The 20312-nt window shown below is 42.7% G+C and overlaps 1 protein-coding gene across 1 annotated transcript in view; it reads right to left on the bottom strand.

Annotated features, from left to right (window-relative positions):
- The window catches only part of DCAF5 (DDB1 and CUL4 associated factor 5), a 42214-nt gene extending 23354 nt beyond the window's left edge, over positions 1-18860 (bottom strand). Inside the window, exons 1-5 of the mRNA XM_035113580.2 lie at positions 18233-18860; positions 11508-11651; positions 10614-10650; positions 9582-9721; positions 4873-5002 (exon numbers count right to left, since the gene is read on the bottom strand). Of these exons, the coding sequence (XP_034969471.1) occupies positions 4873-5002; positions 9582-9721; positions 10614-10650; positions 11508-11651; positions 18233-18446 (665 nt within the window). The 5' untranslated portion in view covers positions 18447-18860. The remainder of the gene's footprint in view (positions 1-4872; positions 5003-9581; positions 9722-10613; positions 10651-11507; positions 11652-18232) is intronic.
- Between the last annotated feature and the right edge of the window lie 1452 nt (positions 18861-20312).

The following is a 20312-nucleotide window of genomic DNA, read 5'->3' as shown; positions in this document are numbered from 1 at the left end:
GAAAAATAGACAAGATAGTCTAAATAAAGCTTTTCTCCCTTTTGGCAAGTTTTATGGATGGATTGTTTTCCTGAGGCTTGAAAACAGCTAACAACTGCCAACAAAGTGCAAAGAAGGAAGGCATAGCATGAAGTTGGGACATTTTTTAAAAGAAAAAGAAAAGAGGAAGAAATGACCACAACTGTATTCATAATATTAAATCTGCATATCTTGATCTGACACACCTGACTGAATTGCAAGCTTGCCAGTGGTGTCAGGAAATTACAGTCACTGAGGCGGAGGAGGAAAGGGCCGAGGAATGGGCAGGAAAGAGTTGACAGTTTCTAGCACTGCTGTTTACAGTATAATGGGGGTGGGGGAAGCCGAGAAGAGAAGAGAAGGAGGGCTCAATGCCTTTAAAAGAGGATTCAATGCCTTGAACACTCAACACACAAAAGCAGACTAATACACAGTACAGTTAATACAACTGGCAAGCTAATATTTTAACCCACCTGATATTTTTTTGACTGTGCAATAATGATTTACAGTCAGAATGGCATGGGGGGGCAGACCCAAAAGTTAAACAGGAAAAGTAAAGTTAATCTAAATCAGGCATAGGCAAACTCGGCCCCCCAGATGTTTTGGGACTACAATTCCCACCATCCCTAACCACTGGTCCTGTTAGCTGGGGAACATGGGGGTTGTAGTCCCAAAACATCTGGAGGGCCGAATTTGCCTAAGCCTGATCAAAATGGTTTATCAAGGTGAATGATAAGCACACAAAAGGGTAGGGGAGAAGAGGATATTGCAAGGCAGGATTTTAAACTGCCTTAAGGTGGAATGGAGTTTGTGCAGACTTACAGACCTATCCTACCACATCCCAGATAGCAAATTCATTCTCCCAGTGCAATTCTCCCTTATGCAACTTACATGGCACCATCAATGCACAAGAAACAGCCACAAGCAGGCTTGAAGAAGCACAAAACAATATTTAAAAGCATGTTCCGCAGGTACCGACTGTTGTGGGAAGAAATGGAAAAATGGGGTTCACCAAATCTAAATCCTTAAACCTGTTCCTCACTTCCACTGTGTGGAATAAGAGATTTGATTTAGATTGTGTCTTACTGGCCCAGTGGTTTTTCCTACTTTCTTCAGTTTAAGCTGGAATTTTGCTATAAGAAGCTGAAGATCTGAGCCACAGTCAGCTCCAGGTCTTGTTTTTGCTGACTGTATAGAGCTTCTCCATCTTTGGTTGCAGAGAATATAATCTATCTGATTTCGATGCTGCCCATCTGGTGATGTCCATGTGTAGAGTCGTCTCTTGTGTTGTTGGAAGAGAGTGTTTGTGATGACCAGCTTGTTCTCTTGACAGAACTCTATTAGCTTTTGCCCTGCTTCGTTTTGAACTCCAAGGCCAAACTTGCCAGTTGTTCCTTTTATCTCGACTCCCTACTTTAGCATTCCAATCCCCTATAATGAGAAGAGCCCTATGATGAGAAGAACATCCCTCTTTGGTGTCATTTCTAGAAGGCGTTGTAAGTCTTCATAGAATTGGTCAATTTCAGTTTCTTCAGCACCGGTAGTTAGTGCATAAACTTGGATTACTGTGATGTTAAAAGGTTTGCCTTTGATTCGTATCAAGATCATTCTATCATTTTTGAGACTGCATCCCAGTACAGCTTTCCCCGCTCTTTTGTTGACTATGAGGGCCACTCCATTTCTTCAATCTACGGGATTCTTGCTCACAGTAGTAGATATAGAATCATATGATGGTCATCCGAACTGAATTCGCCCATTCCCTTCCATTTTAGTTCACTGATGCCCAGGGTGTCAATATTTATTCTTGCCATCTCATTTTTGACCACATCCAGCTTACAAAGGTTCATGGTTCTTATATTGCAGGTTCCTATGCAATATTTTTCTTTACAGCATTGGACTTTCCTTTCGCTTCCAGGCATAACTGCAACTGAGCGTCCTTTCGGCTTTGGCCCAGCCGCTTCATCAGCTCTGAATCTACTTGTACTTGTCCTCTGCTCTTCCTCAGTAGCATGTTGGACGCCTTCCGACCTGAGGGGCTCATCTTCCAGCGTCATAACTTTTATATGCCTGTTGTCTTTGTCCATGGAGTTTTCTTGGCAGGGATACTGGAGTGGCTTGCCAGTTCCTGCTCCAGGTGGATCACGTTTAGTCAAAACTCTCCACTATGACCTGTCCATCTTGGATGGCCCTGCACGGCATTAGCTCATAGCTTCTCTGAGTTATTCAAGCCCCTTCGCCACGACAAGGCAGTGCCATGGCATAAACCTTTATCGACAAGTCTAGGAAGTCCAAGTCTAGAAAACAGTCCTGGAACGATCATGCTTTGTGGCCTTAGGATTTGGATGGTTGATATTCACCAATGTATAAATTGCCACACTTAGTTCTATACAGTATATGCTACCATGTATTGGCCTTATGCACATTGTGATTTGTTGGCACCTCCTTGTGGCAGAGAAACCTCATAACAGCTTTGTTAAACCACCCACGCTATTCAGAAGAGAAATGTTTGCCTGTCGTCTCAAACAAGAGCAGAGGTTGCCTGCATGACCTTCTAAAGAAACCAAGAAAAGGCCTGGGACAGCCATGCCATGTCTTTTGCTGACACTGTACATGCATTCCATTTCTGAGAGGTTCTTTTGGATAGGAGTTGTGCACTGTTGACACAGGAAGCTGCCTTCCACCAAGTCAGGCCTGTGGTCCATTGAGCTCAGTATTGCCTATGCTGACTGGCAGCAGCTCCCCAGCATTTCTGACAAGCATTAACTATGTTTGCACCAACCTAAAAACATTTATGTAGTCAAGGCTGGAGAAAGGGAAGCTCATGGCTGAGAGGAGAGAGGCTGGGAGGTAGCATGCATGGTTGGAAGACGTTTTTAACTATAATTGTTTTTAGAACATGTTAACTCTTTTAGAATGTTCTTGCTTTTTATTGTGTATCTGTTTGCTACTCTGGAGAAGAAGAAATAAATTCAGTAAATGATTCCCACGATCCCTTTGTTGGCGCCTGGAAGGAGATAGCAGGTGCTTTTACACAAGGGCTTATACAGCCAGTGTTCTTTCACTTTCCACAGAACCTATTTTTCCTTTGTCTCAAATCCTGAATCCAAGGGTGGGGAACCTTTGGCCCTCCATATGCTCTTGAGCTACAATTCCCATAGCCCACAATCACTTGCAATGCTGTCTGGGGTTGGTGGGATCTTCCGGGTCACGTGGAAGCTGTTTCTGGCAAACCAGAGCAGCGCACGGAAACACTGTTTACCTTCCTGCCGGAGCGGTCCTTATTTATCTACTTGCACTTTGATGTGCTTTCAAACTGCTAGGTGGGCAGGAGCTGGGACCGAGCAACGGGAGCTCACCCCATTGCAGGGATTCGAACCGCCGACCTTCTGATCAGGAAGCCCTAGACTCTGTGGTTTAACCCACAGCGCCACCTGGGTCCCTTGGAATAGTAGAGAGATACAAAGTCATTCTGTACATCCTGGGAGTTTGTGTAGTATAGACAGGATGAACCTAGCTCGTATGTCTGTATAATATTATCAGTGAAACTTAACATGCTTGTTATCACTTTAAATTTTTGTTGCACTATTGTACTGAGATTTTAAAATTGGCAGATTCAAGCCAGGAAGAGGCAATGATGGGGAGAAGCACATTTCAGGAAAGGTAGTGGCGGAGATGCAGGCAGGCAATTGAAGATATAGGGCGATGTAGATAGAGCTACGGTCTTCAGCTACATCGCTGCCCACATCATCCAAGTCTCTTCCAAAAAAGGAGAAATGACAGCGTTATAGCAATCTCCTGTATGCAAGGAATGTAGAGCACTCTAGCTGGAAGCCAAAACATTTGATTACAAATGGCCAAGAAAGTAAGTGGGAGGACAATGTCGGAACAGTTTAGGAGCAATATCATCCAAATTCTCTATGAAACCTGAGTGAACAAATCATGTCAACTACAGAAGAAAAATGACCAGCATGGAAGCACCCAGCACTACCATATGTAGTGGAAGCATAGGGGTTCAATAGGTCATTTAGTAAATTTCATTTGTTCTAGAATAGGGCAAGGGGGAACAAATTCCAAAGCCAGAAGAAAAACACACTTGGATTGAATAGGACATTTCAGTGACAATAAAGGACAGCCCCATACAGAATGAGGCTGGGAGACTGCTTAGTGATGCCCTCTTCACTAGCAGTTTTCAAAATAAAGTCTGAATAGACTATCACGCTTTGAGCAGTTAATTCTGCTAGATGGTCCATAGGTTCCTTCTATTTGATTTGAGACAACATATACAGAGCTCATGGATACATCAACCAATTGCCATTAAGTGTGGAGAACTACTAGTCAAGGAACTACTTAGTCAAACATAATTTTCAACATAAAAATGTGGTCCATGGAAATTTCAAATATGAACAGCCCAGGCAGTTCAAAACTTATTGGGGCTATTGGTGAGCTGTAGGGAATTAAGAAGTCGAAGCAGTTAACATGCAGTTAAAAGCCTCAAAGCCTAATACAGATCAACCTGCTGTTTCTCTCTGACCCAAAGCTGCTACAGATTTATGTTCAATCATGGTCACACATATATCCAGTTTGTCTGAAATGTTTCAACAGAGAAGCTAATATTACTTAGCTTTATAAACTAAAGAAAAAAATACACACTTAGAGAAGTTTAATTACTCCACATTACTGTTGTGGGGGGAAAGATCCACTCAGCGTTCTTTGCCTAATCGATCAATCCTGGCAATGAATGCTGGGTGGGTATTTTCCCCACAACATTACCAAGCACCAAGTTCAACTGTGAGTTCCAGAAGGAGCTTCTTTCTGTCTTCCCACAAAAAAAGACATAAGAAAGAGTCGTCTTACCTTTGAGGCTTGCGAATGTCCCAGAGTCCTACACCTTCCTTTGAGTTGGCAGTGGCAAGTAGCCTGGGCTCCACTGGATTGAACATCACACTGTGAAAGGCTGATGGATAATTAGCCAAGCAGAAGGGCTCTGTTAACAAAACAAGATAAGATCAATTTACTTTTAAAGGCACAACACCTCTTGTACAATGCTGACGGCTGGGTAAGCTTTTTCTTAATGGGACATTTGTCAACCTTTTCAAGAATTTATTTAGTGTCGGTAGTCAGGTTTTATGCATCTTTCCCTAGCATTAAACAGAATTCCCACATACAAATTGGTAATTTGTGGCTCAAATGTACAGTGCTAGTGTACGAATGAAGTAGTACCTGCTACAGAAACCATTTTTTACTAAGTGGGAGATCTTGGAACTCTGACAGAGTGTGGAAAATATTTTAATTTAGATTTGTGTCTTATAAATTATTTTAGTATAATCCATAAACATTGCATTTACTAGCGCACAAAACATTGCGGTAGCACAAGGGAACTTCTCATAAATTCCTGACATTCCATCTAATTAAAACTAGATTATGGCATTAAAAGTAATGTGACACAAACTATTTCAACAGAGTAGAGGTTTTTCAACAGTTTTATTTCATGGGTTTAATGTGCTACAACAAGCAAGTGTAGCTGCCCCATCAACATCCTAAGGCTGGAATTACCGGTATTGTCCAAGTTGCCGAGAGAACTCCGAATTCCAAATATCTTTGCCAAATCCATACACTTTCCTTGTTACTCAGTTTTCCAGCATTCCCGCCATTCTACCAAAAGCTTGTTTGTAATAAAATCCTTAATGTCTAACATTTCTAAATATAGGTCAAGATCTAGGATTCAATGTACAATTGCTTCCTTATTTGACCCATTTATTTCCATTCCCTAAATCATCACAGACAGACTTCACTCAGATGACAAACAAAATTCCTCATTGCACAAATCCCTTCACCATTGAAGACACCCATATTTAAAATTGTGAATTATCAGACACTGGCTGCAATCCTATCCACACTCAACTGGGAATAAGACCCATTGAACATAACTGGTCTCACTTCTAAGTAAATATGCTTAGGATTGTGTCAAGAGTCATATAAATTTTTTGCCTCTTTGAGTTGTAAATCCTGTACCCAATGGACAGACATTACAGTAAACCAAAGCTTTAGCATTATGAAAGAGAGCCAGAGGGAGCCTTTAGCTCAAATACTCCCCCTTTTATTTCAATGTGACTTATGTTGCAAAATATAGTTAACAAACCATGGTACATGACCTCAGATGACACAAGCTGTAGCTAAGCAAAAGTAGTTAAGCAAAAAATAAAGAAGGCGGAAACTTCTGAACTACTCATACATGTGCATAAGGAAGTCAGGAGCTGGGGGAGCATGTGATGCCAAGCTTCACTGCAGCTTATTCACTCGCTGAGAAAGATGGGAGTTGGGAATCCAACAATCTCCAGAGGTACACAGAATAGCCACACCTAGTCTACAGAAATCTTCAAACCTCAAGGATCCACCTTTACATTACAGGCAACTCCCAATTTATGTGTTGGTTACATTCCAAGGCACCATGCGTTTAAGTGAAATCAAGTATATTTGAAACATCATTGAAAAAAGCCTGCAAACACACCCTGTTCCACCCCTGCCTCGTTCTGCGGCGTTTTCAGGTCACTTCCAGGTTGAGCACGATGTGCATACATCAGATGCATCTAAAATGGTCACTGCCTGTGTTTACAGGGACCTATGATGGAGATCTTCAAATATCTAAGAGCTGTCATGTGGAAGATGGATCAGACTTGTGTTCTGCTTTGCCAAAGGGCAAGATTAGAACCAATGGGTAGAAATTGCAGGGAAGCAGATTTTGGTTTAGGTCCAGACATGGTCATCCTTCAAGAAGCTGTGCACTGCTCCTTGATTTGCTTTTTCTTTTGTAAGTAAAGAAGCATTTTCTACTTATGTATATAGGTTACTTTAGTAAGATGAGAAACTTCCTAATGAACAAGAGCTATTAGACAGTGATCAAGCTAAGCTGCCTCGGGAGGTAGTGCCCTTTCTACTCTACAACAAAAGCAACTCTATTATGCAGAAATATATTCAAGGGCCATCTACTCCCCTACTCTCTTTTCACCAGTCCCTAAATCACTCGCAGTTGGGGGCATTTTGTACCCATATGTATGGTATCTTAATAGCAGCTTCCAAGTCAACATCGTAGAAAAGATCTTATTTAGTTGAACTCTCAACTAAATGAGGAAATTTGAAGAATTCACACATGGCTTCTACACAACCCCTGTCCAAAACCTAACCCAGTGAGTTAAATTCAACAGAGTCCACTGCAGATCAATAGGCAAGTTTCCAGTTTACAAAGCACAGGGAGCGATTGTAAATGCTCAGCGAATCATTCTGAAAATCAGTGCATGAAAAGACTTAAAGGCAGAGGTATAACCCTGGCAGACACAGTTCATCCTTGGGCCTATGCCCAATGAACCAGCCCATACAATACTAAAGTAATCTTTGTAAGCCCTCCTCTAGGTGACCCAATGAGGTGAGGTGAAGGGGGCACTGCTTGGCTGCGATTATCTTCCTTTGCTTTTGCTGGAAAGGCTTTAACATGTCATTAACATTCTATTCAGGTTTTCACAAAATCTTACAATTAACAACAATCCTCCCTTCATCCCCCCCCAATCCAATAAGATTAGTTCCCCCTCCAACACAAAATTCAGTGCAAACACTTATATTCCTAGGATTATGATGATTATTTTTTGGCCCACGGTACAGATGTTTCATTTCCCCAGGCTTTTTAAATCTCCACTGATACTGGCTTAGAGTACCAATGGACCTGATCTTTTATTCTTGTGGGAGTTTCATTTCATTGGTTTTTATTAGTGTCAGCTGCCCTAGAAATACTTGTAAAATCAAATAAGACTCCACCACAACAGGGATAAAGCAATCCATTTCACCCTTTAACACACTCTAGAGATGTAAAGTTTCTGGAAATCTCAAAGCCATGGGGCAGGGGTGGAAAGAGGACCTTTCCCCTTCAAGAACATAGAATAAATTCCAGAATGATTTAAATATATGCAATACTAACTTTCCTATTAAACCTTCACTTGTTTTACTGCTTTAACATGGAATGCATCATTTTAACTTTGCATATAAAATTGCACTATTTAACATATTTTTTAAAATTTACCGAGCAATCATATGCATGTTTATTCAGAAGTATAGTGGCACTTATTCCCAGGTAAGGATAGGCTTGAAGCCTCAGAAGTGTAAATGGCTTACTTATGCAGCAAGGTGTCTGCATGATGTCATTTTAGGGAGGAGGTGGAAAGTTCAACTAGATGTGAAGGGTCATGCCAAAAGGACAGCATATAGGCATATTCTTCATTCAGGTATCTCCAAATGAGATCAAAGATCACCAGAAGGTGGCAAGCAGCAACTCACAAGCAACTAAGGTTCTAGGATATGACAACACCTCCTAGGTGCGGAAATGCATCCTGAATTTGCATGTTGTCTGTGTCTGCAGCATATATAAGAATGATCACTCTTGAAGAAGTAGGGTTGCCAGACTCAATAGAGGACAGGACTTCTGTGCCTTTAATTGCCCTGCTCTCTTTTGAGTCTGGAAACCTTAAAGAGAAACCAGCAGACCCTTTGCTTGGAAATTTAACAAAGGGTCTGCTGGTTTCTCTTTAAGGTTTCAAGACTCAAAAGAGAGCAGGGCAATTAAATGCACAGAAGTCCTGTCCTCTATTGAGTCTGGCAACCCTATGAATAAGTTAAATCAGTAATGATACACTGGGCAAGAGATTTTGGTTATAATATACAGTTTTCTTCATGGGAAAAGTTATGGAAAGAGCATTTGAAGTTTACAGCCTGCTGTTCGCAGAAAGAAAATTATATAAAAATGATGTACTGTTGGTATTTGACAGCTAGTAAAATTGTGTAAATGTATAGAACCAGTTCAAATGTGTGCTGGAAATGTAAAAGGAAAGAAGGTACGCTTTATAACATGTGGTGGTCATGTGGGGTAGTAAAAGCTTTCTGGGAAATGATATTTAATGAGCTGAAAATAGTGTTTAAGATAACTTTTGTTTAAAAAAAACTGGAGGCTTTTTTGTTAGGCATTATAAGTGTGGAAATACCAAAAGAAAATAAAAGCCTGTTTATGTATGCAACGGCAGCAGCAAGGATGCTTCTTGCCCAGAGATGGAAAGAAGAAGCAGTACCAACCAGAGAAGAGTGGCAGACCAAGCTGATGGAATATGCAGAAATGGCTAGACTGACGGGAAAGATCAGAAATCAGGAAGACCAACTATTCTTAAAAGACTGGAATAACCTTCTAACATATTTGAGAGACCACTGTAAACGGTTGAAATTATTAGCAGGAATACAATGACACTTGTAAAGTAACATGGATTGTGGATATAATAGACATATTACAGTAAAGCATTTCATTATTTCTAAAAGGGAAAACATTTCAAAATAGTCCCCCCAACATTCCCAAAATGTTCGTTTATTTCTGTTGGAAAGTTTGAACAATGTCCTCAGAAAAGCAGGGCGAGAGACCAGAAGGGTATTCTTTCTCCCTCTTGCTCTGTTTTTCCCCTGGATTTTCACATCTCAGGACTAATTCCCTCCAATGAGAGCGCTCACCATCATTCACACTCAGATATAGCCCTCACCTCCCTGCGAAGACTCTCTGATATCCCAAATGAGAACTCTGCCGTCATCAGATGAGCTTGCAAAAACGTTATCATTCACGGGACTCACAGAGAGCCCATACACTGCATCTTCATGGGCAAATACATCCAAGGTTTCACCGCTGAAAAAGACACAGACATCTGTTTTTCATCTTTCTCATTTAAGGTTAGGCAGGACAGCCTGCCAGGTAGCACTGAAAAATGTCACTTGAAAGTACGTAAAGTCCATTATCCTGTATGAGTAGCAGTAGGTAGAAAATATACCGTATATTCTGGTGTATAAGATGACTGGGCGTATAAGACGACCCCCAACCTTTCCAGTTAAAATATAGAGTTTGGGATATACTCGCTGTATAAGAAATACGACCCGGCGTATAAGACAACCCCCGACTTTTGAGAAGGTTTTCCTGGGTTGAAAAGTAGTCTTATACACAGGAATATACAGTAACAGTAGAGATTTGGAGATTGAACAGTGCAATCCTATACATGTCCACTAACATTGTCCCATTGTGTTTAGTACTTCCAGGTAAGTGAGGGTAGGATTGTAGCCTACCCCTGCAATTGTATGCACACTTATTTGGAAGTAAGCCCCATAAAATAAGCCCAACCTATTGTGCATAGAATTGGCTGTAATTTAGCAGGAAATATCAACACACATGGGACCTGGTGTGCAAAGTGAATATTTTTAGTCCTATACACCTGACAGAACTTATTTTCCCACACCATCCATAAAAATCACTAGTTCTTTAAACTCAGATGTTTTGCAGCCAACATGGCCGGGATTAGCCAACATTGTGCCCTCCAGATGCTGCTCAACTCTCAACTCTCATTAGCCTCAGCAAGCATGGCCAATTGTTAGTGATGGTGGGAAATGGACTTCAGCAACATCTGGATGTCCCTATGTTGGCAACCCCTGTATTAGTGAAAATGTCATACAACAACCGATTAGCATTTAGGAAACAAACACACACACACACATCAAGAGTGTTCAGGCATTGCGGGAAATGCATTTACCTGTCAACGTCATGGAGCAACACTTGTTCATCATTACCTAGATAAAGAAACACAATTTGATAGCGTATTAGTAATGAAAATTGAGAAATAACGTGCTTGCAGTTTTCATTCTGGAAGAAAAAAAGATGAAGGAAAAGAGATGAGCCTGCTACTTTTTTCTCATGGCAGGACAAGATGTCCAGGATAAGATTCCTCCCAATTCCCTGCTTGCTTGACTTGGACATACCCAGTAGCAGAAATGAGATGACATTTGTCCAGGAGAAGACATGCAGGGAGGAAGTGCTTGCTCGCAGTGGTATACCTGGCAGCCTCAAATTTCAGTGGCACCCTGTGCATCACCAAACTTCAGCGCTTCCCCACCTCTTGCACTCCATTATAAATCATAATTGCAGCACCCTCCACCCAAGTGCGACCAAACCAGTCACGCTCCCCGAAATCCACCTCTGCTTGCTCATTCTTCGGACCTCTGCAATATCGCCCTCTGCCTGGTTCCAGGGTTAGGTGCTAGCCCCCAATGAGTGCGGGAAAGTGGCTGGGAAATAAGAAGCTCAAGCATTTCCCCAGCCTACTTACCCTCCTGGTCCTGCCAATGCCATCACATTACATTCTAGAGGAAAACACAGGATCAGAACTCCTGTTTGCTGCTCAACATTGGTTTTGCCTGTCTCTGAATCGACAGCCTAATTAAAGGCTGGGTAGCCTATGGTGGGAGGAAGAACACCATTCTCCTAGATCCAAAATATTATGCTCAGAAGAGGCAGCATTCCCTCAGCAGGGATTGTTGTTAGGATGCCAAGCCTACACAAGTGAAAGACCAAAAGTATACTGCAAAGAAAATAAATGCACGGAAAGGTCCTGAAACCCTAATTTCCCATTGAAGCTTTTCTTCCTTACCTCCAGAAAATACTCTGGTGTTGCCACTATTAAAAGCCAGGCAGAAGATGTTCGAATGATGTTCCCCTTTCAGCTGAACAGGCTTGACTCTGGAGTGGATGGCTTCTTCCATATGCCACAGTAGAACTCGGCGGTCATCTCCACCTATGTGGGAGAGTGGAGAAAAGCAGCACTATAAGCACCTGCACAATTTCTGCTGAAACCAGCATTTACAACCTGAAATCTAAATTACTGAGCCTCTATTGCTGCGGCACTATGAACAGCCCCATTATAAGCAAAATCTCTTCACTGTTGCTCAGTGTTCCAGAAAGAAGCTATCATAAATTGCAATTGCATCATCTGTGACTACAGACAAAGAGTCAACATTACCACATGTTTTATTGCATTTATATCCTTCCCTTCCTCCAAGGAGCTCAATATTAGCATATAAGTTTTTGTCCACAACAGCCCTGCAATGCAGAGTGTAACTGGCTAAAGTCGCCCACTCAGCTTCATGGCCACGTAGGGACTTGAATTCCAGCTTCCCCGTTCCAAGTCTAACCACCACATCATACTAGGAAACACTTTTCTAACATGTACCATGATTAAGTGAAAAGTTTTTAAGGTAAATTAACTCCCAAAACAATTAAATCATGGATATCTGCCATGTGCTCAATGGAAGAAACAAAAGCCTACAAAATCCTCTGACAACCTCAGGCTACAATTTGAGGAGACTTGAGAAAAGTCAGGTTTTACTACTGGGCTTGTACTTAATCTCCAATCTTGCCCTTTTAAGTAGACTTGTTATGAGCTGAATATACTTGGATATGTTTACACAGCTTGCCAGAATAATAAATCCAAGCAGCAAGTCTAATGAGATACTTGTGAGCAGCACAACTCGAAGATCACATCTCATCTATTTACAGGCATAATTGTAACTCCTAACAGTGCTTCCAAAGATGTCACCGAAGATTGAGTGTTTGGAGGTGAGCACTACAGGTCTATTTCAGCTTTTGGACACAGCTATAGCCCTTCTAGTGTATCAACAACTGTTTGCCACAGATCTATCTACTTGGCACAAGCCAAGTAATAGTATTCTGCCTTGGTCAGACCCCACCTGGAGTACAGTGTCCAGTTCTGGGCACCAGTGTTTAAGGATATTGACGAGCTGGAATGTGTGCAGAAGAGGGTGACAAAGATGACAAAAGGTCTAGAAGTCACGCCCATCGTTCAGCCCAGACACTGAGATCCAGCACCAAGGGCCTTCTGGCGGTTCCCACACTGCAAAAAGTGAAGCCACGGGGAACCAGGCAGAGGCTCTTCTCAGTAGTGGTGTCCACCCTGTGGAATGCCCTCCCATCAGATGCCAAGGAGATGAGTAATTATATAACCTTGAGGAAACATCTGAAGGCAGCCCTGTATGGGGAAGCTTTTTAAGGTTCAATGTTTTACTATGTTTTTATATATGCTGGAAGCCACTCAAAGTGGTTGGGGCAACCTAGTTAGATGGGTGGGGTACAAATACAGTACTATTATTAGGAACAGTTTACAGAGTTGGGGATGTTTAGCCTGGAGAAGAAAAGACTGGGAGATACTATAGCAGCCATCTTCAAATATTTAAAGGGCCATCCATGGAAGATGGAACAAACTGGTTTTCTGCTAGACCAGAGAGTAGGACCTGAACCAATGATTCAGGAAGAACTCAGGACTTTTGTGGATTGATCGAGGAAAGACAGATGGGAGAATGAGTAAGAATGGTAGAACCTGGAGTTAATTTAAATTTGAGAGAGAGAGAGAGAGAGAGAGAGAGAGAGAGAGAGAGAGAGAAGGGTGGGAAAAGCAAGAGAGCAAAAGAAGTATTTTGAACACAAAAAGGAAAGACGCTGGGGTGGAAAGAGAAAACAACAACTGTTTGATGTGGTCAAACCAACTAGCAAAAACAGATAATTCTAGCAGAAGAATTCTGGGTACAAGTAAGAAGGTCAAGATTGGAATGCAGAAGGCAAGTAAAAAGATAACAGTTAACATGAGAAGCCTAAGCACATTCTGTTCATTAAATTACGTTGCTACACTTTTCATTAAGAATTTGTCTATATCAAGCAAATAACTTACCAATGTACACTCTAATAAAATTAATAGTCCAAATAAATAAAATTCACTTTTGAAGATCAGTACCATCTCCTTTTCATTTCTAAAGAATATAGACTGCTGCAAATTTACCAATGGTTGCCATATTTAAAACCTGCTCATGTTTCACAGAAGGGACAGTCATAATCAGAATATTACTTCAAGGCAAATATTCTAAGGTGTGCTTTTAAGGATGCATTGAATCAAGCCCTAAAAGTAGTCTAACCCTTTTATTTCATTCAGGATAAAGGAAATCTATTCACTTTAGGAGAGCCTAGTAACAAGTTTAGGAAGTGAGCAACTTTTCTGTCAAGTAGACAAAAGAGAGAGACAGTGTGGAATATTGGCTCATGTGTGACTAAGACGGAGGAGACTTAAGTTCAAATCCCTACTTGGGTATGAAACTTAGTGGGGCAGTCAAATACACCCAGGCCAACCTACTTCACAGGCCAGTTAAGGAAGATAAAATGGGAAGAAGGAAAACTATGCTGGCAGAAGTGTGCTAAGGGTCCCTTAAGCCCTAGGCAAGAAGCTGTATTGGCATCCTCTCCCCCCTAAAAAAATCACTTTACTGCAGAGAAAGCCTGTGTTTGATCTCACTGCAACAGTGGCATTGCATTACCAAACACATATACATCATACACTCCATAGCCCGATAGGTGATTTTTGCACCCTGCTCTGCACTCCTGGCAGGGGCCAGTTTCATCAACCCCGAGATACACTTCTGCATGCTCATCACTCTGAACTCCTTGGAGGAAAGGTGGATTCAAATGTAGTAGAACAGCAGCAGTCAACAGACATTAAACATCAAGGAGAAGCAAAGTTACCAAAGGAGAGCAAGATGGCAGCTGGGGAACTAAAGATACAGGCCATGGGTGGGCAGCAGGAGAGAATGGGTCGAATGATTGGAGACGGGAGGGCAAACTGCAGATTTTTAGACAATTGGTAAGAGTCGGATAACAAAGGTCAGGTGCAGGGATACCACCTGAACTAAGGCAGGAGATGGAGCAAGGCTACAGAAACCTCTGAAGTTAAAGACTTTGTACTAGATATGCGAGAGCCACTATAGGGATCTCAAGTGAGTTGCCTCATGGTCTGACAACTGTGGAGGAGGACAAGGGTCCAGTACATTTACTACCGGTAGTTGGGCAGTTCAGAGAGTGTCTGCAAGTGAAACATCCTGTCATATTAGTACGGGGGTGGGGGGGAGGCTATACCTGCCAACAGTCCTCTTCTATGCAGCAAATATTCCAGGAACCATAGTCTTGTACATCTGGTCTCTAAATAAGATGTGTGTTTTCCCATATATTTCTACCTAATCACCCAAACTGCAGCCATACTCTTTTCAATGGAGAGCTCATTCTTTCCTTTGCTGCATAGTGCTTAAGTTTCAAAAACATTACAAGTCCACATTTTTTGGATACACTTCTAGAACAAGTGATGAATGTTTGAAGCCAAAACCCAGTATTCATTACAGTTCTGTCCATAACATTCAGATATGGTCAAAAGTGCATAAATGCTGCTAGTATGTTTTAATATTGATACTGATAAATCATTGAGAAATAAAATATTAAATAACATGTTGGCCATCTAACTGTATTTCTGCTGTAGAGAGGGGAAAGGGTTTGCAACCAAGGCTAGTTTTATGCACTCTCCTGTCCTGAAAAATCATAATCCCACAATCTATTCACCCTCTTCATTCACATACTGCATAGTACTCCATCCACCCCAGTTTTGGGAGCTGCAGCTGGTGGAACCTGCAATTACCTAAATATGATTACTATGTATTACTTAGTTAATCACAACAAAGCAGCCTTTGAATAATATTGAAAACAGGGCAGGAGTAGTTTAGGATTATTGCCTCTTATAGGTAGATTAGCTTGTGTTTAAAAGTTGGTGAACATTTTCCTACCAATAATCAGGGACTAAAAACAAGATTCTAAAGGGTTAATCATATTGCACATTACACAGCAGCTCTTTCATCCACACACCAAGGCTGTTTTTTTTAGCAGTAGTGCGCAGGGATGTAGACAACTTCCAGCATGAAATTGCTGTTTCTTTAAATATAGATCACACATCTGAAGTAGAAAGAAAAAAATCCTTCCAGCAGCACCTTAGAGACCAACTAAGTTTGTCATTGGTATGAGCTTTCGTGTGCATGCACACTTCTTCAAATACCTGAAGTACACACCTGAAGTAGTGAGGGCTCTCTCAAAATCTCTGTTAACATGTCTTCTAAACTTGGAGCTTCCACAATAATGATGGGCATTGAACTTGTTTATTTCTGAAAGCACTTTAGCTCTGGCATGTTAGTAGAATATGGAATATTCTGAGTCTGAGATGTAGCAAAGCAATAAAGATGTCATTTTCATCAAAACAATGAGTTTTGTGTTTTTCCACTTAAAAACCTCTCACACTTCACAAAAACTGTTCCTTCCTAGCACACACACTGTCTTTTACCATATGCAAATTTAAGTCACTAGAAAGCTAGACAAAATGAAAATTAGCTATTTTTTTAATCTGTTCACAACCTTAAAGCCCAGCTAAATCAAATGGAACATAATTATTGCTAGAACAGTAATAGCAGAAATACCCTTTGATATTGAGAAAGATTACCTTCTAAGCAGATGACTATAAAGGGCTAAGCTATGGACTCAGCAGACAGCCTCAGGCAAATAATTTGTGCTAGTTTCCATTTCATATCTGAGAAGTGGAAACAGTGACCCTATCATAGCATGTTATGAATGCATTGAAAAATATTTAGGAAAGGGGCTACAGCTCCATAGTACAGAACACACTTTGCATGTAGAAGGTCCCAGGTTAAATTTTTGGATTCTCCAGGCAGGGCTGGAAAAGACTTTTGTTGGAAACCCAGGAAAACTGCTACCATTCAGCATTGACGGCTCTGAGCAATCTGGACCAATGGTCTGACTCACTGTAAGGCAGCTTCCTGTATTTCCTTGATTATGCCACTATTCAGGATCTCAAAGCAACTGATAATATATACAATGTTCCCCTTTGCCTCAGTTTCCATTTCTTCATTTTGAAGAAAGGGTTTGCTGTGTCTGAATTGCCTCCATACTACGGATGCAACAAGTCTTCAGCGTGGAAAAAGAGGGAAAGGGCTCCCTTAACATTATTAGTTACCAATTAAACAGGCTTCACCCACTGGGCCACTTTCCAAGCCGGGATAGGTTAAAGAGAGAAGGCACTCGAGTGGATGAAGCCGCCAAGTTTGAGACTATAAATGGCGTGGAGAACCATTTGGTGGTAGTTATTCCGGATTAAGCATCCCTGGTGCATCTTGACTCTCCTATCCGTGGCCTACGTTTCCTTCTCGAGGAGAGGGAGATGCAGGCGAGGGCTGCCTCCCTTTGGCCACCTGTCAAGACACCCCCAGCCGCGGCTGCGAGAGGGGGAAATCCCGACTCCTAAACACACACACGGGAGAGACACTTCGCAAGGGCTGCGAGGTGCCACCCGCGTGTCGCCCTCCCCCTCCCTGGATAGGCCATCGATTCCCAGGCCTGTCGCTATGAGGAGCTCAAGGAGAGCGAGGCCTGCAGCTCCCACTCAAGCCCCGGCCTGGAGTTAGCCATTTCCTCTCAGAGCTGGGAGCGGCGGCTATAGAGGGGCAGGCGGGAGAGGGAGACGGATCTGGCCCACCTCTCGGGGGTCTGCCCCTGATGCCAGGCGCAGAAAGGGGGCGGCAGGCCGAAGGGGTTGTTATTCCCTGGGCCCTGTCCCGAAGGGGCGCCTCCCTACGCCCCACACACACCCGGGCGCAGCTCTCGCGTCAACTCCGAGGCTCCCCGACACCTGACAGCAGATCCCCCTCCCAATAAAGAAGCCCCCCCCCCACAAACACACTCTTCCCCAGTTACAATTAAAACCAGGGGGTGGAATACGAAACGAGTGTCTGCACCACCCCTTTCCAGAAAGGCGCTGCGTAAAATAAAATCATCCCGCAGTTTTAAAATAAACAAGTGTCCGCCCCCACCCGCAGTGCTGCCCCCTCCCTGAATTAGCCAGCTGCCTTCAAAAACATACGCGCCCCATAAGTGGGGGGGGGGGGAGAGAGAGAGAGGACAACGGATCCTTCCGGATCCGGCCACAAAAACCGACCCCGGTCTCCATTTGGGATATGTTGCGTCTCTCGTTATTTACTTTTGTCATTTGCCCCTGGGATTCCTTCGGGTCTTTATCCATCTTGTTCCCAATCACCCCCGACACTAGGAGGACTGGGCAGTCAGTTATTAATATACATCCGTTTTTATCTCTCTATTTTAAAAAAAACTATCAAGCCTCGCAGAGTAGCCGACACTTTCTGATCGGGAAAAGGAAACTTCCACTCCCACAAACCAGACCGCCACCATAAACAGGATTTGGGGTGGGGAACAAAAACAACCCCCCCAAAAAACCTGTCAACCATTTTAGATCTCTATTTGGGAAACATCAGGGGTGTTTGTGTGTATAGGAGAGAGAATACGCCTCTCAACGCCGCTACGGTTGTCTTCCGATGCGGGCTCGGGGATGCGGGCTGGGGGTGGGGGGGGGGGTGGGGAGAGAAGAGAAGAAGAAAATAAAAATTGGGGAGGGAGGGGGAGGGGTTGCATTACCTGAGACCAGCCACTGGCCTCCATTGTTGGAGAATTCAATGGCATTGACACAGCCGAAGTGGCCCAGGAGATCCTTCTTGTAGAGGTTTCTACAGCCTCGCAGGCGTCTCCTCTGAAAGTCCTGGGTGAGCAGGGGGTCTCCCTGCAAGCCCCTCTGGGACAAGAAGCCCACCACTGACCTCATGTTGCCCCCAAGATCAGCTCGCCTTCTCATGCTGCTGCTGTTGATCCCCCACCACCCCCTCGCTTGCTCGGCTGGCTCACTCCCTCTGCCTTCTCCCCGCCTCCCCCCCCCTCTTGTTATGGTTATGATGATTTTTCTTTAGCCAGCCATAGCAGGGGAGAGGTGTTAGACACTCCGTTGCTTCCTGATCCCCTTTAAACTCCTCCCCTGCCTCGTAGCGGCAGCGGCGGCGGCAGCAACAGCAGCTGATCCACAGCTGCAGCCCCTTTCCTAATGCGATTCCTCGGCCGGCTGCTGCCCTGGACTGAACGTTGTTCGGGGGTGTCAATGGCTTTGGAGGTTTGGACTGTGGCTCTTGTCTCACTTGCCCCCGATCCCAGGCGGAGCCCCCAAACCCCCGCTTTTTAAATAGATAAAGATATTTACGCTGCCTAACTTCTTGTATCAGTCGCCTTCGCCTTCCCCTCCCCACAAGAAGAATCTGCGGAAGTACATCCCTCTCCCGCTAGGGATCAACGTGTTATTGGATCCACTTTTATTTTAAGGGGCTGCAACAGCAGGAAGGCGCTAGATCGCTTGGGTGGGACCACAGGAGGGAGAAAGAGATGGGGACGGGACGGGACGGTGAGCCTGGAACCGCCGATGCACCTCCCTCGGGCCCATCCTCATAATAATTTAAAGCAACACTTTATTATGAAGTTGGACAGACGTAATAAGAGGCAGCCAGGTTCAAACTCCCTGCTGGAGTTTGATCTCTCTACCATCGCCAAAGCCCATCCGAGGACTGAAATCGGAAAGAAGATTGATTTGCTTGGCTGGCAATGGCAACATTAGCCTCTTCTCCTTGAGCCTTATTAGAAATGTGGTGGAAGAAACTTTGGGGGAAAGAGTGTGCTTCCCGGATTTTCTGGTTTCTTTCTAATCCATCTCTTGAGACAGTTGGTAGCATTTAATATATTCCCTGTAGATGAAATGGAAACATGATAAGTTTGTTTTGGATCACCAAAGGGTCTTCTTAAAATCTCCAGTATTTCATCTGTTCAAAGGACTTCTTAGAAATTGATTCAGACAAAGCAGATTCAATGAGAAAGGGGTCAATGGGGAACACGTTTTGAAGGCATTAGCTAGAAAGAACAATAAATGAAGACAAGTTTGACATAGGAACTAATCTAAAATGTACATAACTTTTCTTTCTTAAGCAGTACATTCAAGGAATGCCACTGGTTTTGTAAAACAGTGGATTTATTTATCAATTCAATTTTAGAGAAGATTAAAAATGGATTTCTGTAGAATGTGCCTTTATAATTGTGAATTATGATAAAATTTTAAATATTTTTGGAGGGGTGACTGGGTCAGTGTACTGCAGCAAAAAACAACAACATACATTTAACTGAGAATCACACTACAGTACAAGTATCAGATGAAGTGGACCCAAGTCCATAAAAGGTTATAACATAGTAAAAATTTAAAAGACTCATTCTGGATCAGATCAAAGACCATTCTAGTACAGCATCCTGTTCCTCCCACAAGGCAACAAGTAATAACAATAGTTGTGTTCCTCAGCAACTTGCATATCACCTCTGATGCTTGAAGGTACTATAGAACCATTATTATTATTATTATTATTATTATTATTATTATTATTATTATTATTTACCCAACTTTTATCCTTGACAGGGACTCCAGGTGGCATACAGATAAAATGAGAACAGTTAAACATTAATGGAATTAAATTCACACACATATGATCTAGTAAAAAAATTAGAGATAATTACAATAGAAACATGATGCACCACTACATAGTGTAGCAAATTCCACAATTTAATTATGCACTGTGTGAAGAAGTGCTGCCTTTTGCCTTTCCTAAATCTTCCACCATTCAGCTTCATTGGATGA

Source organism: Zootoca vivipara, chromosome 1 (assembly GCF_963506605.1).
Source record: "Zootoca vivipara chromosome 1, rZooViv1.1, whole genome shotgun sequence".
Lineage (NCBI taxonomy): Eukaryota > Metazoa > Chordata > Lepidosauria > Squamata > Lacertidae > Zootoca > Zootoca vivipara.
The sequence above is the reverse complement of the archived record's forward strand: the minus strand, read 5'-3'. Positions and strand labels throughout refer to the sequence as shown.